Source organism: Poecilia reticulata, chromosome 14 (assembly GCF_904066995.2).
Source record: "Poecilia reticulata chromosome 14, P_reticulata-male-v2, whole genome shotgun sequence".
In the NCBI taxonomy this organism is placed as follows: Eukaryota; Metazoa; Chordata; class Actinopteri; order Cyprinodontiformes; family Poeciliidae; genus Poecilia; species Poecilia reticulata.
The window spans coordinates 21,056,271-21,074,044 of NC_088843.1; the positions used below are offsets into that span (position 1 = coordinate 21,056,271).

The 17,774-nt window shown below is 44.0% G+C and overlaps 2 protein-coding genes across 2 annotated transcripts; both read right to left on the reverse strand.

Moving 5' to 3' along the window:
• Window positions 1-2,773: 2,773 nt before the first annotated feature.
• On the reverse strand, window positions 2,774-4,269 carry LOC103461422 (odorant receptor 131-2-like). Its single transcript, XM_008403721.3, has one exon. It carries the CDS (start codon window positions 3,954-3,956, stop codon window positions 2,958-2,960), a length of 999 nt encoding a protein of 332 aa, XP_008401943.2. The 5' UTR covers window positions 3,957-4,269; the 3' UTR covers window positions 2,774-2,957.
• Window positions 4,270-8,098: 3,829 nt separating this feature from the next.
• taf9 (TAF9 RNA polymerase II, TATA box binding protein (TBP)-associated factor) lies at window positions 8,099-12,412 on the reverse strand. The gene is made up of 7 exons (XM_008401816.2): window positions 12,278-12,412; window positions 11,154-11,235; window positions 10,910-11,046; window positions 10,699-10,833; window positions 10,543-10,624; window positions 10,350-10,463; window positions 8,099-8,859 (listed from the first exon to the last, which is right to left on the reverse strand). Exons 1-7 carry the CDS (start codon window positions 12,311-12,313, stop codon window positions 8,702-8,704), a joined length of 744 nt encoding a protein of 247 aa, XP_008400038.1. The 5' UTR covers window positions 12,314-12,412; the 3' UTR covers window positions 8,099-8,701.
• Window positions 12,413-17,774: the final 5,362 nt, after the last annotated feature.

Genomic DNA, 17,774 nt, shown 5'->3' on the forward strand with positions numbered 1-17,774 from the left:
ATCAATCAATAAAGGTGGAAGGGTTTTGGGAACGGATCCGGGTCTTATTCTGACCGCTCTGTGACTCAGGCGGTTCCTCTCAGCAAAATTATTGAGTCTTTGAACATTTTCTCTTGTAATTTTGTTGTTTTTAACAATTATTTCATACTAAAAGACCTTCTTCTCAAATTTCTCCAGTTTGTAGATATAGAAGATAAGAACAACCCAAATAAAGTCTTTCCTGTTCTCACAGTAACGTCTCATATTCAACACTGGTGACTTCCACCATTAGACCTCCTGCAACAGAACCGCATATGAACCAGAGGTCAGTGGAGAAGAGCCTTCATTGACCTGAAGAAGCGTGACAGAGAACCGCTCAATGGATTCAGATCCAGGGTCTGCAGTGAAGCAGGCGTTGTACGGGTCTGTCCTGGTGAAGAGAGATCTGAGCCAAAAAGTGAAGCCTACATTTTGCCGGTCGATCTACGTTCCTACCCTCATCTATGGTCATGAGCTTTAGGTCATGAACCAAAGGACAAGGTCACGGATACAAGCAGCTGAAATGAGTTTTCTCTGCAGGGTGTCTGGGCTCTCCCTTAGAGAGAGAAGCTCAGTCATCCAGGAGGGGCTCAGAGTAGAGCCGCTGCTCCTTCACACTGAGAGGAGCCAGATGAGGTGGCTCAGCATCTGGCTAGAATGGAGACTCCCTGGTGAGGAGTTTAGGTCCTACTGGGAGGAGACCCGGAGGAAGACCAGGACACTGGAGGGACGATGTTATTCTGCTGGGAACGACTGGGGAGAGGGACGTCTAGGCCTCCTTACTGAAGCTGCTGACTCTGGACAAGCAGAAGATGATGGATGAAAACAAAACACAAAATATCCACTGATATAAATAGGAAGTCGAAGTTTATCAGGAAGTGAGCAGCAACAAACTGGATTTAGAAAATTACTGATGATGAAGTTTGGTGACTCTTTTATATAAAATCCTATAAAAACATTCATTTAAAGTCTTTAAACTTTAAGATAGTTAATATTATGGAGGTAAAGAACAGTCAAATACAGAAATATTCCCAAAACATAAACAGTGATAAAATAGATATAATCCCACAGAATGAGGTAAAAATATATAATCTAATAAATGTTCTTATGAAGAAGAAGAGTTTCATCCTTCATGTCGGTGTCTGGTAGGTGTTTTTGCTCCTGCTGATGTTCTGATGCTGAATAGTTTCAGTTTCATCTCAGCTCAGATAAATTCAGTCTGTCATGTGTTTTACCTGTAAACATGTGACATCTGGAGGTTAGAAACAGAAAATCCATCAAGAGGAAAGACTTTACCCTCAACTAGGTTGATTTTTATTATACAGTGTAGTGTGATTTTATGTCTGTGAAAATCATTTTTATAAAAAAATCTTTACTCACTTCTGCTTCCCTGTACAGCATCACTGCTGATGAACTAACTTTTACAACTCAAACTCCCTTGATTGTTCTTTTTCTTATTTTTTATTACAGTCTCGCTTCAACTTAACAACTCAATATCTTCTGGTGACTTTCTTTATATATTTTTTTTTCTGTAGATTTAATAAAGCCTCCTGATTTTCCTGCTGCTCCCTCTGAATAAACAGGGTTAGGCTGTCGTCTCCTCCATCTTGTTGCTGTGAACATTTTTATTCTCCAGCTGTGAGTTTTCATGTCTCAGATAAATAACTCTGCTTGGCAGCCAGTGGGCCGACTGCCTGGTTTCCCCTCCAGGGTTAAGAGACAAAATCTGACCATCAACGTGTTTATTCATCTGCTGACGTAAACACTTGAATATTATTATCAAACATCTTAAAGTCCTCAGGTTATTTTAATATTATTTCAAAATATAATATCAAAGGCAAAACTTTGTGTAAAATGTTCATAAACTGGATGTACACTGAAGATTGTCAGAGGGCGTCGGTGGGGTTGTTCGCCCCGGGCACCAAACAGGCTGGGGCTGCCTCTGGGCAGGTTTCCTTATCCTTATTATAAAAATGATTATGAGAATATTATCACCAAACATTTGAAGTAGGGTTTTATAAAATCCATAAGACATATTTAAGCAACGTCTCTGTGGTTTTCTGAGCTGAGCAGTGAAATGTGATGAGGAGCAGAACGATGAAGGTGAAAACCAGAGAAAATGACTGATGCTCTTTACTCTGAGTTATCAAGTCATTAAAACTAGATTTTATTCATGAACTTGGTTAAAATCCAGCAGAAGAATATTATTCACCAAACTCAAAATCAGTTTTCTAACCTTCAGCTGCCATCTGACCTTTGAGCAAAGCAGCATGTAAACTGGTTTATTTGAGAAAAACACAAAACTAAACAGTTACAGTGGCTTAATAAAGAGACATAACAGGGAGTTGGAATATAACTAAAATGAACCAATGTTCCAGTTATTATGAATCAAAAACAGATTTAAACTTAACGAGATTTTAGCCGTTAGAGGAATTCAGTGATTGCAGAACTCTGCTGTGATTCCAGTTGTATCTACAGAGAGGAATCACTCTACAGCTGGAAATGATAAAGTTTGATTTAAACATCCTGAACCTGATGATGACGATGGAAACCTGTTTTCCTTCCTATTAAACACCAACATCATAATAATCCTGATATTCCATATTCAACATTAAGGCAGACAGGTTTAACATGTTTTTAATCAAAGTTCATGTTGTTTTAAAAGCTGCAGGTTTCAAAAAATCACTCAAAGTTCTTCATGAAAAATTTGCTTAATGTTTTAATTATTAGACAAACATGTTCCTGGTCTCTTGAAGTTATTCTGAAAATAAAAACACCATCAAAATTATTATTATTGTTATTATTATAATTATTATAATTATTACTCCTTCAGTCATTTCCCATAAATTTTGTTTCAGTGAAAACAGAACCAAACATTCTGTTGCTGAACATTTTCCCTGACTTCCTCTCATTATTGTCTTTATTTTCCAGTGAACGTCTCAGCTGAGCTGGACTCTGGTTCTGTTCTTGGTTCTGGTTCTGGTTCTGGTGTGGAGAGCGGAGCCTCTGCACTGGCAGATGAGGTTCATGATGAGGATGGGCCGGATGTTCTGGTCTCTGAGGCCGTAGATGAGTGAGCTGAGGCACTTGGGCAGGATGATGACGGCCATGTAGAGGCTGATCTGCAGGCGGACGGCCGGGACGCGCTCCAGGTTGCTGGTGATGACGATCAGCAGCGAGTTGTAGACGGTGGAGGACATGCTGAGGCCCAGCTGCACCAGGTGCAGCAGCAGCGTGCGCCGCGCCCGCAAGGCCGACGCTTTGTCCGTGGACGCAGAGCGCGCCGCCACGATGATGCCGGCGTAGGCGAAGGAGACGGTGGCCGCCCCCAGCAGGAACAGGAAGTAGGTGAAGGCTCTGTCGTAGTGGTCAGACACGGGGTCAATGAAGGCGCTCTCCTTCCCGCAGTAGTACACCATCTGCATGACCCCCAGGTCAGCTACCGAGAAGCGGGACAGCATCAGGCTGAGCTGGACGATGACGTGGGAGGAGCTGACGCCATAGATGACGCTGATGGCGGCGCCAGTGTTCCTCAGGGTGACGATGGCGCTGTGCCTGAGGGGGTAGCACACAGCCACGTACCGCTCCAGGCACATGCTGACCAGCGTGACCATGGACACGCATTGGGCCAGGCTGCTGAAGGCGATGAGTGCGGCGCACACCGGGTACAGCAGCGTGAGGCTGACCGCGGACAGCAGGAACATGGACTGGCTCTGGAACAGCTGCACGGTGTCCACCAGCAGCAGGTTGAACAGCAGCACGTAGCGGGACGCCTCTCTGAACAGCGGCCGGCTGCGCAGCGTGTACAGCATGGTGATGTTGATGAAGAGGAACACGCAGCATGGCAGCGTGGTGACGATGGTGAACAGCACCAGGCCCAGGACCCCCTGGTGAGGCCCCGTCACCGTCACGTTCAGCGCACTCCTCCTGCTCAGCATCACAGCATCATGACAGGCCCAGCAGGGTCACAGAGGTCACAGAGGTCACAGCCACCACAACCCCGCATCGTCAGACCGGCCAGACTGGCAGATCCACTTCCTGTCATCAGCTTTTATCTCTTCCTCTCTCTCCTGCCACCAGCGCCGGTGATGTTTACAGCTGAGGGGTGTAAACATCACATGACCACTGAGCAGCAGAACGTCATCAACACTTCATTACTGATTCAGTACTGTGTTCTGTTGACAAACAAAAGTTTACATGCAAAGTTTCACTATAACAAGAACTGTTTTCATGATGATGCTCATAAAGGTCAGACCTGCTGATTCATATTCAACACGATTCACTGAATTAATAAAAACAAAAGACCACAGCTGTCCTCTTCCTCACGATGCTCCCTGAGGTTTTCATTGGTTTGTCTGAGGATCTTTTCTGTTTTTTCCACCCAGTTGGTTGGTCATCGTGTTTATTGGTCTGGAACTGGAAACTCAGGAGGATGTCAAACTCTTCAGTCCCAGAGTTAATGAATCTGATCAGATGTTAGACTGTTCCCACCTCCAGGTTACGGTGCTTCATGTTGGCTTTACCAACCAGCTCCAAACAGCTGCTACCTGTTGACCTATTTCAGTCTTTGCACATCCTCCATCTTGGTTCTGTTCCGGTGTGGTGGACCCTGACCTCCACTGGTCTGAGATCCTGTTCCTGATCTCGTTTTCTGTGCCGGCCTTCAGTCCATTGGTAGGACTCGTCAACGTCATCCACTTCCTGAGTTTTATCTTCCCTTAATGGCTCCTTCTGGTCTTTCTCATGGACTCTGGGTTTCTCTGTAGTTCATCCAGAGCTTTTCCTGCTCCTAGATCTTTGATGCTTCATCCTGGACTAGGATCTTTGGAGAGTCTCCCTCTCCTCTGTCTGATTAAAGTTCATCAGGGTTTAATGTTCAGGGAGAGTTTGCTATGGACTCATCGTCAGGCAGTTGGACATCATAAGTGAACATTGGCGGTGAACCCATCCAGCTGCAGCTTAGTGGATCCACAGGATGTAGATCAGGGGTCTCTAACCCTCCAGATCTGTGTTGGATCACGGGTTTATCTCACCTCTGCAGGACAGCAGATCTGGAAGCTGCTGGGCCACAGAGTGACATAGAGAAGTGGACCGAACACACAGCCCTGTGGCGCTTCCATGGTAACGGTCACTGAGTTCAGACTGAAGATAATCAGAATGTTTAGGACTGACTTATTGGGTTAACATTGTACTGTCGTCAACTAAAAGCATCCTGACCTTTGACCTCTTGGTGAAGGCTCAGTGACAGATGATGATGGTGATGGTGATGGTGATGATGATTGATGATGATGATGATGATGATGATGATGATGATGATGATGATGATGATGATGATGATGATGATGATGATGATGATGATGATGATGATGATGATGATGATGATGATGATGATGATGATGATGATCAGTGGTGCAAAAAGTGGGCATGCAGCGCAATCAACGCATAGGGGCGCTGCACCAGAGGGGGCGTCAAAACCCTGTCTGGAAGGGGTTGCGCGCCGGTGATGTGTTCTCATCCACTTGAGCGCCCTTACACTCCTTCATGTCCCGTCCATAACGGGATAAATGTAGTGAGTTTTACCTTTCACGTACCTTCCTTCGGGTGTGGGGGAGGGGGACCTATTTATGTGTTCACATCCACCTGAATAATATGTAGTTGCGACCCTGGTGATGGTGGAGGAAGAAGGCTGGCAGGATCAGTGATGTGTCTCTGGTTTTAATGAACAAAACCAGAATCTTCACATTTTGTTCCTGATGAGTCGTTTTTCTTCCATTGGATCTGATCTGATCTCTACAGCTCGATTGCTTCTGTCTGTCTGCTAGCTTGATGTCAGTTCAGCTACATTTAGCCACAGACATAATAAATGAGTAGACCTTGGGTTGGCTGCTAGGGTGCAGGAAATACGGCGGCCATCTTGGAGCAGTCAACTGCTCCAAGATGGCTGCCCTATGTCTCTCAGCGAAAGTAGACCAGAGCGATTCATGAGGCGTCTATCATTTCATTATGTTTATGCATTTAGCTAACTGAGTTCCAGCAGAACGTTTCTCCGTCTAAAACGGTTCATCCTTCATCTCTGCTGAGCCATGACGGGTTGAGGATCCATAAAGGTTCATTGTTAGAACCTTTAGAACCGTCTTGTTCTGATCATCCAGACCAGAAGTAGACGGTTCTGTTCAGGTTCTGGATTCTCCCTGATGCTGACCATTTTATCCAGGAAGCATTAAAGTGGTTCTGGTTCTGACGCGGTGGACCAGAACCTCTGCTGGTCTTCATGTGTTTGTGTTTTATGTCAGGGGTTCTGGTTCCGACCCAGTTAAAGGTACTGGTTCTGACTAAAGGTTCTGGTTCCGACCAGTCTCTGCCTCACATCCATCAGTTACTGCAGATTAATAAAAGTTGTATCTTGAAGAGTCTCATATTAAAGTCATCAGCAGTAACTGAATGGTTGCCATGGAGATAGTTTGTTGAGTGATGTAATCCTCTGGGTATGATGATGAGGAGCGCTCCTTCCTCCCCCGGCGGCTCATTTAGCAGCATTAATTATTAAAGCAGTAAATATTGACAGCAGCTCTAATGGAGGAGATTCTCTGAGGATTAAAAGTTTAATAGAAACTTGGAAAAACTTCTGCAGAGGAACCAATTCCTCAAGGTTTTTGATTTTCCTGAAGTTCTGCAGATTTCAGTTTATCATATCATTTTATTTTCCTGAAGTTTTTCACCAGACTTTCCTCTGAGCTTCTACACTTTAAGCTACAAATTTACATTTTACAGAAAACGCAGGAAGTTGAATCTCTTCCATTCATCATAACATCAGATCTCCGACTCCATCGTCTCTCTGTCCGGCTCTCCAACAATACTGCTGGACAGATTTACAGAGCAGCGGAAAAAGCAGGTGAGGTGGATTAGCGGTGCTAGCCAAATACCTGATGGTGTCATTCAGGATTCACCACTGAACCAGTTGGAGAGTTGGGTCGGACTCTCCGGTTCAGCACTGTTCTGGTTCGAGTCTCACATAAAGAACTGGGATTTCTTTGTTTCAATAGGACACTTCTCATCAAAGAAGTCAGAGGTCACATTTGAATCCCTCGGATTCTAAATCTATATGTTCCCACTGGCTCAGGTTACAACAGGAAATACGACCAGTTACCATGACAACGCAGATGATTCACAGCTCTACCTTATGATGTCCCCAAGTGGCTGCGCCAAAACTCACCATCTGAACAGAAATTGAAGATATCTTTGAACCTAAAGAGGAACGATCTAGACTTATAGATCTAGAGCTATATCTCTAGAGTCATCCGCAGCTTCAGTTGTTCCAGCTAGAAACTAGAGATCAGGATGAACTCTGACCTGAACCTTCGGAGCCACATAAAGACAGTTCCAAAGTGGGCCTTCTATCAGCTGGAGAACATTTGCAGGATCAGAGGACTAATGTCTCAGCACCAGAGAAACTCATCCAGGCGTTTCTCTGCAGTGGCATTGATTACTGCAGCAGCAGCAGCATCTTCACAGGTCTGTCTAACAAATCAATGGTCCAGCTGCAGCTGATCCAGAACACTGCTGCTGGAGTTCTGACTAAAACCAGGAAGATGGAGCACATCACCCACTTCTACAGTTCTTCACTGAGAGAAGAGACTTTAAATGCTGCTGGTAGTTTAGAAATCACTGGATGGATTAAAGATCTGCTGCTGCTGGATCAATCTGCTGCTTCTGGTTCTACTCTGCACCAGAACCAGAGCCAAACATGGAGAAACAGCATTCAGCTTCTGTGCACCACAGATCTGGAACAAACTTTCATAAAATTGGGAAAGTCGAAACACAGAGTTCCTTTAAATCAGGACTAAAACCAACTGGTTGAATTTGGTCTCTGCTGCCTGGATGTTGATCTGTCAGTGTGTCATAATGATCATAAGGCAACTGTCTTCAGTCAGACTTCTTTAGATTAGCTGCAACACTGACTACTACTGGAGACCCTTCCTGTCCACAGCATCACTATCTACAACTCTTTGAAGATACTTTGATGATTTGAGTTTCAGCATCTAATTTTCCTTCACAACAAATAAAGAACTTCTGAACTGAGTTGAATTGAAACCATTTATTGTTAGTCAGCAGTTCAGCCAAGTAGTTCTGTCCCTGTGACCCAAACTCCACTCTGAGCATCTCACAGCATCCAACAGGAAACGGTAAAAAAAAAAAAAACACTTAAGAATAGAGGTAAAAAATATTGGATATCGGTTCAGATTTCCATTTCTAAAACACAGAAATGCAAATCTGGGCCGATATCAAATATTATTTCTGTTATACCCAATATTTATTGATATTTATATTTCCATACCCTTTGGACAATGAAACCAACCAGAGATGATTACTTCTTCTCTGCTAGAGTTAAACACTCAACTCTCCTTCACTCATTTGTTAACATGGGCCCAGTTCTACTGATCGGACCATTACTGATGGGTTCATTCTGATACATTATGGATCCATAACTTTATGAGTTTCAGCACCGCCTAATGATCCTCTGTGATCAGTAAATCATCTCTGGTCTGAACTCAGTAACTTCTGGTTATCAAAGTGATCTGTTCATGTTTGGTTTCAGGTTTTATTTAATTTATTGAAAATGCAAGCAGAAGTTGTCCTGGTTCAGCTTCTAGGAACCAGCATCTATGTCTGAGTCCAGCTGTGGTCATAAAGCATCGTAGTCATCGTCATCTTCGAGTTTCCTCTTCAGGCCGTCTCCGCCGGCGTTCTGAGCCACCATGTTGGTGGTGATCAGGATGTTCTTGGAGCCGATCAGAGACGGGTTGATTAGGACGTTGGACACGGCCGGCGACGCCGCTGTTGCTATGGAGACACAGACGACTGCCATTAGTCTGCTGCCACTGGTCAGCTGATGGAAAACTACAGAACGACTTCATGGAAATTATCTGGTTTCTGTTATATTCTGGTTTTATTGGAAAGTTTAGAAACTATTTCTGATTTTATTCTGTAATTGAATTCTTTCCGAAAAATGTTTCACTCACACAGGACATGAGACGTATTACACATTTATTTTATGAAAAATAAATCTGTGGAAGCATCAAGTTCTCTGAAATACAACTAGCATACAGCCATATTTTAGCTCACTACATCATATTAGCATGCTAACCGCAGCATGTGAGCTACTTTCATATTTTCTATGAACATTAAGTTTTTTTATATTGAATGTTTCTTTAATTATTTTTATTTAATTAAACAAAAGGATTTGTTCCTGATTCATGACATGTCTTAAATCCATCCATCCATCCATTTTCTTGCACCCTTGTCACTCAGTGGGGTCGGGAGGGTTGCTGGTGCCTATCTCCAGCTAACGTTCCGGGCGAGAGGCGGGGTCACCCTGAACAGGTTGCCAGTCTGTCGCAGGGCAACACAGAGACACACAGGACAAACAACCATGCACACACACACTCACACCTAGGGGCAATTTGGAGAGGCCAATTAACCTGACAGTCATGTTTTTGGAATGTGGGAGGAAACCGGAGTACCCGGAGAAAACCCACACATGCACAGGGAGAACATGCAAACTCCATGCAGAAAGACCGGGAATCGAACCCAGAACCTTCTTGCTGCAACAGCTCTATGTCTTAAATTCAATGAATGTATTTAGTTTGCTTATGGCGCCCTCTGGTGTTTGATAACTAAACAGTGACAGGAAGTCAGCAGGTCCCATTTCATGTTTATCTCAGCTGAGATCCAAATGGTTCAGGCAGTGTGGAGAGGGTCAAACGTCAGCTGAGTGGAGACTTCATCAGCCGGAGTCTTTCTCTCAGCAGAACTCAAACCCACAACCTCTGACTGACTAGATCCAACGAGCCAGAATCAAAACCAGAACCAAATGCAGAACTGAAGCTAATGATTACATTAGCTTCCAACAGCCAACATGTGCTAGTAGAGCTATTAGCTAAATGTAGCTAACTAGCTAATGCTAGTGAACTACTTAACATTAAAGTAGAAGGAACCAAGATGGCCGTCAGAACTCTGATGTTCCTGAACATTCAAACCTAATTATCATATTTCTAAAGTTCTGATGGTTCTGACCCGGATGGTGGAAAAACAGAGTCACTTACTGGGAGGATTCATCACCTTCCACAGAAACCATCAGCCTGCTTCTGGTTCTGGTTGGGTCCAGAACCAGGCTCAGACTGGGACCAGTTCAACGTTCTATCTGACTAATACCACAGAAGAAGAAATCTAGAACATTTCCGGAACCTGAGGAACTGCCCTGGGACAGAACCTGGACTGGAACCAGAACTGGTCGCTCTGGGGTCGACCCACTGGGAGGGAGGAGGTCTTACTGGTTTTGGTGGTGGCCGTCTGGGAGGGCGGAGGGATTTGGACCGTGAACCTCTGACCCGTCAGAGACACCGGGGTTCCAACCTTAGAGGAGACCGACTGGACTGAAGGGGTTCCTGAGGACCAGACAGAGGGGTCAGAGGTCAGGCTGTGTACTGATAACACTGGTTCTACTGGTTCCTCTCCTGGACTCACCCAGTGTGGGCGTTGTGGGTCTGCTGGAGACGGCGCCGACGCTGAGGCGAGGCACCGATATCCGGCCGGCGGACGACGACACCTGCAGAGGAGGAGAGAAGAGAGGTCAGAAGTCATCAGAGTGGAGGCAGGTGGGGGTGAGGAAGAGGAGCAGACCTTCTTCTGGATGGACTTGAGGCGGTAGTTGGGTGCGGTGAGGCAGTAGCGGTCGGGCGGCAGGCGCGGGCCGGTGTAGGGCTTGATAAGAGGCAGCGGCGTCTGGTTCTTCTGCCGCGCCGCCTCCAGCAGGAACTGGACACAGAGCACAGCATGGTCACCAGAACCAGAACCACAACTGGGCCCTGGGCCACAGGGGGGCGGGGCTTACATCTCGCGGCGGCGGCGAGGTGAAGGACTGGTCCATCCGGCACTGGATGGCCAGCTTGATGTCGTCGGCGTCCACCGCAGACTTCTTGGCATGAGACGCGTAGATCTTAGCATCTTCGATGATCGTCGTCACGTATCCTGGAGACAGCAGGGGTCACAGGTCACTTCCTGCTAGAGGTCAACCTGAGAGCACCCTCAACAGGTCAGAGGTCACCTGACCTGAACTTTCTTTTTCAGTGACTTACTGTAGGTGAACTCCAGCATCTGATTGATGACTCGAGGCTCGTACTCCGTCACGCCCATGTCCTTCAGGATCTGGATCATCACCTGGAAAACACGGAGCGGATTCATCAGGACCAGCCTGGCTCTGATGGGTTCTGGCAAGGCTTGGAAAATACTCTGAACTCTTTCTGCATCAATCAGACAGGAACATATTTTAAATAAAGTTTTTAATGTTCCTTTACCAGAGTTCTCTGATCTTCTCTAGGCGGTGTTTTAAATCTGCTGGTAGCTGCTTGTTGAATTAGACCACTACATTAAACCCATAATCTGCTCCTTTCCAACAGTTATGACAATTAATTAGTGTTCAGGTTCATAATAATAATAAAAAAGGAAAATAATCAGAACTATGAAGGATTTTAATCTCAAGTTTTGGTTTATTCTGATGCAACATTTATTTTTACCAGATGAGTCACATGATTCTCGTAACTTCATTACATAAGAAAAAATGCAATCAATTAGATTTATGAAGAAGCAAAAGGTCTTAAATGTTTTATTGAAATAAATGCATTTCATTGTATGGCCGCCCTCATTTTTGAGAGAAGAACTTTTATGGAGGCAATAATAATAATAATCGTGGTTCATCAGCATCTGTTTTAACATCACATAATACAAGATGATAATCTACTTCTGTTATTATTAAAACTGATATTTGATTTATTGTGATTATTTAAACAAACATTTAGCTGACCGTAAACCAGCTGGACTGATTAACGGATGATTGAGCATCATAACCAGGTGACCAAATTCACCACAACACCTCTGCGTTTTAAACCTCTGCAGTTAGCTTCAAAGCTTCAGCAAAAACACAAGTGGAATGTATAATAAGTATAAATGTCATCTTCTGTAAATGTGCTTTATGTTTAGCTTAAATCAATAAATAATAATAAACTCAACTCAAATGTTTGTTTTTATTCCTACGATAGAAAACAGCGCGGAGCTAAAAAGCTAGCTGCTAACAGCTAAGCTAACAAGTTAAACAGAGTCTCCGTTCATTTTAGCTGCAGTTCAGAACAACTGCTAATATGACAGAAACTGCTTTAGTTCAGTCAAACCAAACAGTTTACTGTGATAGATGCCTGGAAGTTACCTGCGCATCTTTTGGGATTGTTTTCGGTGCAGACATCTTAGCGGCTACTGCTTCTGCTGCTTCATACTACACGCAATACCGGTACAGCAGTGCAGTGCTTCCACCTACAGGTTCACATGAGGAACTGCACCGATTTACAATCTGAACTGGCTCAAATAGAACAGAATGGAACCAGGATGCTGAAACAACATCAACAATCATTGTTTTCGCACACAGAAAACAGAATTATATAAATGTACAAGAATATTGAAAAACATATAAACAGAGAGTAAGAACAACACACACACAAAAGTAAAACAATTGGAAGCAAAACAACAATAATTTGTCTCCTTTTAATTTGTGTTATTGCCTGTTGTTTAAATAGTCATTGATATTTATGGATTTCTTCATCTCTTCCACATTTCTTATTTTATTTTTCTCACATATTTCACACCTTCTCTCATCTCATCATAAACTTTAACAACTGTAGTGTTGACTTCCTTATCAAACATTTCTAACATTTTTATAAACTCCTTCTGCATGGTATTCATCTTTATTAATCATTTAAAACATATAAAATTCGTCAAAATCTGCACAACAGTCATTAATATTTTAATAGGAAATCTGGTTACAGTGAGGAGAGAAGAAACACATTGAGAACGCAACGAGACAGCGCTAAAGTGATGCAGAGCCAGGAGGGGGCGCTGCAGGATAAAGAACAACGTGGAAACATCAGTAAGTCTTCACGTTTCAGTTCCTATCGGTAGCTTAGTGAAGAAATAATCAGAGAAGGAAAACATCGAACCAGCGCCTGCCTCATTAACAATAATAATCCATAAGCTGATAATCAATAAGCTGAAGGTTATTATTCATGTCTGGGTCGTGACAAAAGGAAACCTGTTGAGAATCATAAACGGAGCTGCGTGCCATGTCTTATCTGCAACGAGTCTCTGCAGGTCGAAGGTCAACCACAGAGACCCGAGGAAGCCCGGCAGAACCTTCACAGAACCGCTGCTGAGGCACACCAGAACCTCTTCAGAACATCCTGAGCTGACACCATCCAGAGGTCCGACTCTTCCTCTGGATCAGAAAAAGCTACTGTCAGGTTAACACAGCGGTTCTGGAGAACTTCAGGCTTTCTGGACCCAGACATGATGGTTCCTATTAGACTGGACCTCCAGAACCTGAAGAGGAGTCATGGGATCCAATAGTTTCCCATGATTCCTCTTCCTGATCCGCTTTGTCTGCAACAAAGAAGAACCCAAGTGATGACATCACAGGATAATAATAATAATAATAATAATAATAATAATAATAATAATAATAATAATAATAATAATAATAACAGCACCCTTAGGCAGCAGGTCCAGGAGTTTTTCACCGGGTCGCGAAGCCATAACGGGTTGGGGTCAGGGTAGGGTCAGCAGGTCAGCACCATGGCAACCTGTGATGAACTCAGGTATCACTAAGCCTTTAGCTGCTGCTGGTTAACGATTGACTGTTTAACGGGAACACGCACGCACGCACACCCTGATTGGGTTCTGCTGAAGCCGGGTCAGAGGGACCCGGCATCGCCTCCCAGAGCCTCCAGAACCGGGTCAGAATCTGAAGCAGGTCTCAGCCCAGACCGGTTCCTGCCAACCCATTCAGGTTCGGATCAGCGGCCGGGTTCTACAGCTGGAGGTTCTGGAGGGAAATCAGGAATGTGGAATGTTGAAACCTCAGACATTATCACAGGGACGAAGGTTAACGAGGGGGAGATTGGAAGAGGGCGGAGCCTCAGGGGCGGGGCCACGTGTTATACGGGGCTGGGTCATATCGGGAAGGGGGTGGAACCTCAGGAAGAGCAGGTATTCAGCTCTGCAGGTGAGAAACATCAGGCTGACAGAACTGGACCTTTAGAACCATCAGAACCTTCAGGTCTAGCAGATGGTTCTGACCAAGTCCAGGTTAGAGAGGTGAACCAGAACCAGAGAACCCATTAGGTCTTGGTTCTGGATGGTAGACCCAGCACCTCCACTTAATGAGATCTTGATTAGATCTCATCTGGGTTGGTGTTGGTTCTGCGGAGAAACTCATCAGTAACCAGACTGGTCCGGAACCATACCACAACCAGATCAGAACTGTACCAGAACCGGACCAGCTCTGGTTTCCTCTCTGCTTTACGGTTTCTCCTGGATGATCTTCCTCTCATCAACTGAACTTCCTCTTCCTCCCTCAGCAGCAAAACCAGACAGAACCTCTCCTGTTCTGGTTCTGACCCGTACCACCTTATTAAACTCATCAGTTCTGATCTTTAAATTATTTTTAATTTTATCAAAATGAAAAAATAAATTAATCAGACATTAATAAAATGTTATTTTACTTTAACTAATTTTTACCAATTTAATGTATTTGACATTAAAAGAACAATTACACTAAATGAAAATATTATTAAATTAAAAACAAACGTATTACAAAATTGTGTTTTATTAAATTTAAGAAAATAACATTTTAACAGTAAAGTTTACAATCATCATCCTCATCATCATCATCATCATCATCATCATCATCATCATCATCATCATCATCATCATCATCATCATCATCATCATCATCATCATCATCATCATCATCATCAATAACTTTATTTATAAAGCAATTTTACAGTCATAACATAAAAGCATAAAAATAAAGTGACCAAACTAAGCACACAATAATGAATTAAAAGCTCAATTCACAACATAATAAAACAACACAGTTAAACCAATAAAATAAATACTAATAAAATTAATACCAATAAGAGTTAAATCAGTCCCAGTTTGGTTTGAGGCCAGTGAATGTTAATAAGTTTTCAGACGGTTGACATGTTGAATGTGCAAAACTATCTAGAACCTATTTTCTAAAATTAAGAAATGCAACATTAACAGTTCATACTGTTAAATTAATTAATTACAAATAAATTATTTCTAAATTAATTTAACAATTATTCATAACCTTAGAATAATTGCTTTATTCTAAGGTTTTATTTGAAATATGTTCTGTATTCATTATTAAACATTTAACGTCTTTCTAATTTTCAACTTAAATCAATTTTGTTTTTGTCACATTTCAGATTGTTTTCTGATCAATAAATATAATTACACAATAATAATTACATTATTTTTAGAAATCAATTATAGTATTCTATATTATTACTATTCTCATCAGTATAGTTTAAAGAAAACCTGAACTTCCACGTCTAAAGAATTAATTTTTATATGAATTTCATCACAGAAAAACTTTATAATAATGAAACACAAAATATATTTTTTAAATAAATAACACAACTAAATATGAAATATTTATTTTCTAACATTAACGTTTTAATAATTTCAATTTTAATATTGTTAAATAATTAAATTAAATCTTTGCTCATTTAATATTTTCTAAGACTAAAATAAAACCATGAATAAAAGTAAAGTGACATAAAAAAACAGGTTTTAATAAATCGGAGTTTAAAGGCGAGAATCTGATTAAACCAGCAGAGGATCCGGAGTTACCTGGAATACCTGAGCTGATAGCGGTGAGCCGACAGGTACTACCAAGGCCGGTACCGGGCCGGTTCTGGTACAGGAGCACCCAGTATCCGGTGGAGTACTGTGAATGAACTGGGAGCACTGGTTCAGCTGGTGTGGGCTGAGGAAGCCGCCGTCCTCCGGTTTGTTTAGCGGGGAATACCAGTAGTCTGCCGCCGGTGGGAGCGATGCTAATCTGGGCTAATCAGGCCTTTACTACCGCTGCTTTACGGCTCTGTGTTGATCCTCCATCAGCGCCAATAGCCGTATTAGGGCCAGTTAGCATATTGTAAATGAAAGTTTATGGGAAAATGACCCATAAACAGGCGGCTATATAAGCCTGGCAGTTTATGGGCTGCGAGGGGTGCACTTACTTACGCTCTTTTATTTGCTCTAATCATTGTTTATGGAGCAGCGGGAGCAGAACAGAGGAGATGGCTCTGCTGCAGTTCGGAGGCCCGAGGTCCTGTCCGGACCGGCAGCCGGCCCGTGGCTAGCAGCCATTTTGTTTGGAGGAGCAGAAATGTGTCCTAAAATGGCCGCTGCCCGCTACCCTTCACCAGCTTCATGAACACGGAGGCTGACTGATACCGGACCTTCCCCACCCGAACCCAGCTGAACCTACCCCACCCACCTGGACCCAGAGACCAGTAAAACCAGGAAGAACGTTCCAGAACCGAGTTGGAGGTGAACACGGAGCTGCGGAGCAGCGTTTCTCGGACGGTGCCACTTCCTGCTCGGCCTCCTGCTGCTGCCGGATGAACTTTGACCCCAGATAAGAGGCCAGGGATGTTGTTCCTCATTAACAGAGATCAGCTCCCCACTGGACTGGGTCGTAAACCTGCTGGTTCTGCTGGAGTCCCACAGTCAGGCTGCAGACCTGGAGAACCAGAACCAGCAGGTCAGATTACCAGTTTACTCAATTCACAACCCAAAACAGGGCTTTGAACCAGAACCAGTACTTTCCAAACAGCAGAGATGTGATGGATCTAGAAACGGGCTGGAGTTCTGGACATGGTCCAGAGCATCAACTCCATGCGGGCCGGGTCCTTCTGGGATCATCAGAACCAGCTGCTTCTGGTTCTGCCTTTGTGTTCTACTGGTTTTCAGCAGATTAACCATCAAACTAACGCAGGAGTTTGAAGCATTTTGATTGGTCGTTGGCCTGTGAGCCCACCTCTGCCTCAGGATGAAACTGGGTCAAAACTGATCCTGCATGGTTCTGGTGGTTCCAGCCAGACCTAGCCGGGTGGCAGGAGACAACATTCGTTGATTGGCCAATGATTTATCCGTGATGAGATCAAAGCAGTTAGCTAGTTAGCTGTTAGCTAGCATTAAAGTGATGATTTTGTGGTCTAACCTTCGGGTCCAAACTATTTCACCAGCCGGACAGAGCGACCCGCACTGACCTGACACACTGGATGGTAGATGAGCCATCGCTCCAGTGAGAGCTGCAGATCACGTTCCGATGAAGCCAACAGGACCACATCATCCGCAAAAAGCAGAGATGCGATCCTAAGGCCACCAAAACGGATCCCCTCAACACCTCGGCTGCGCCTAGAAATTCTGTCCATAAAAGTAATGAACAGAATCGGTGACAAAGGGCAGCCTTGGCGGAGTCCCACTCTCACCGGAAACGAGCCCGACTTACTGCTGGCAATGCAGACCAGACTCTGACACCGGTCATACATGGACCTGACAGCCCGTATCAAAAGGCCCGGTACCCCATACTCCCGAAGTACCCCCCACAGGGCCTCCCGAGGGACACGGTCGAACGCCTTCTCCAAGTCCACAAAACACATGTAGACTGGTTGGGCGAACTCCCATGCACCCTCCAGGACCGTGCTGAGGATGTAGTGTTCCACGACCAGGACGAAAACCACACTGCTCTTCCTGAATCCGAGGTTCGACTAATCGACGGACCCTCCTCTCCAGGACCCCTGAATAGACCTTACCAGGGAGGCTTAAGAGAATGACCCCCC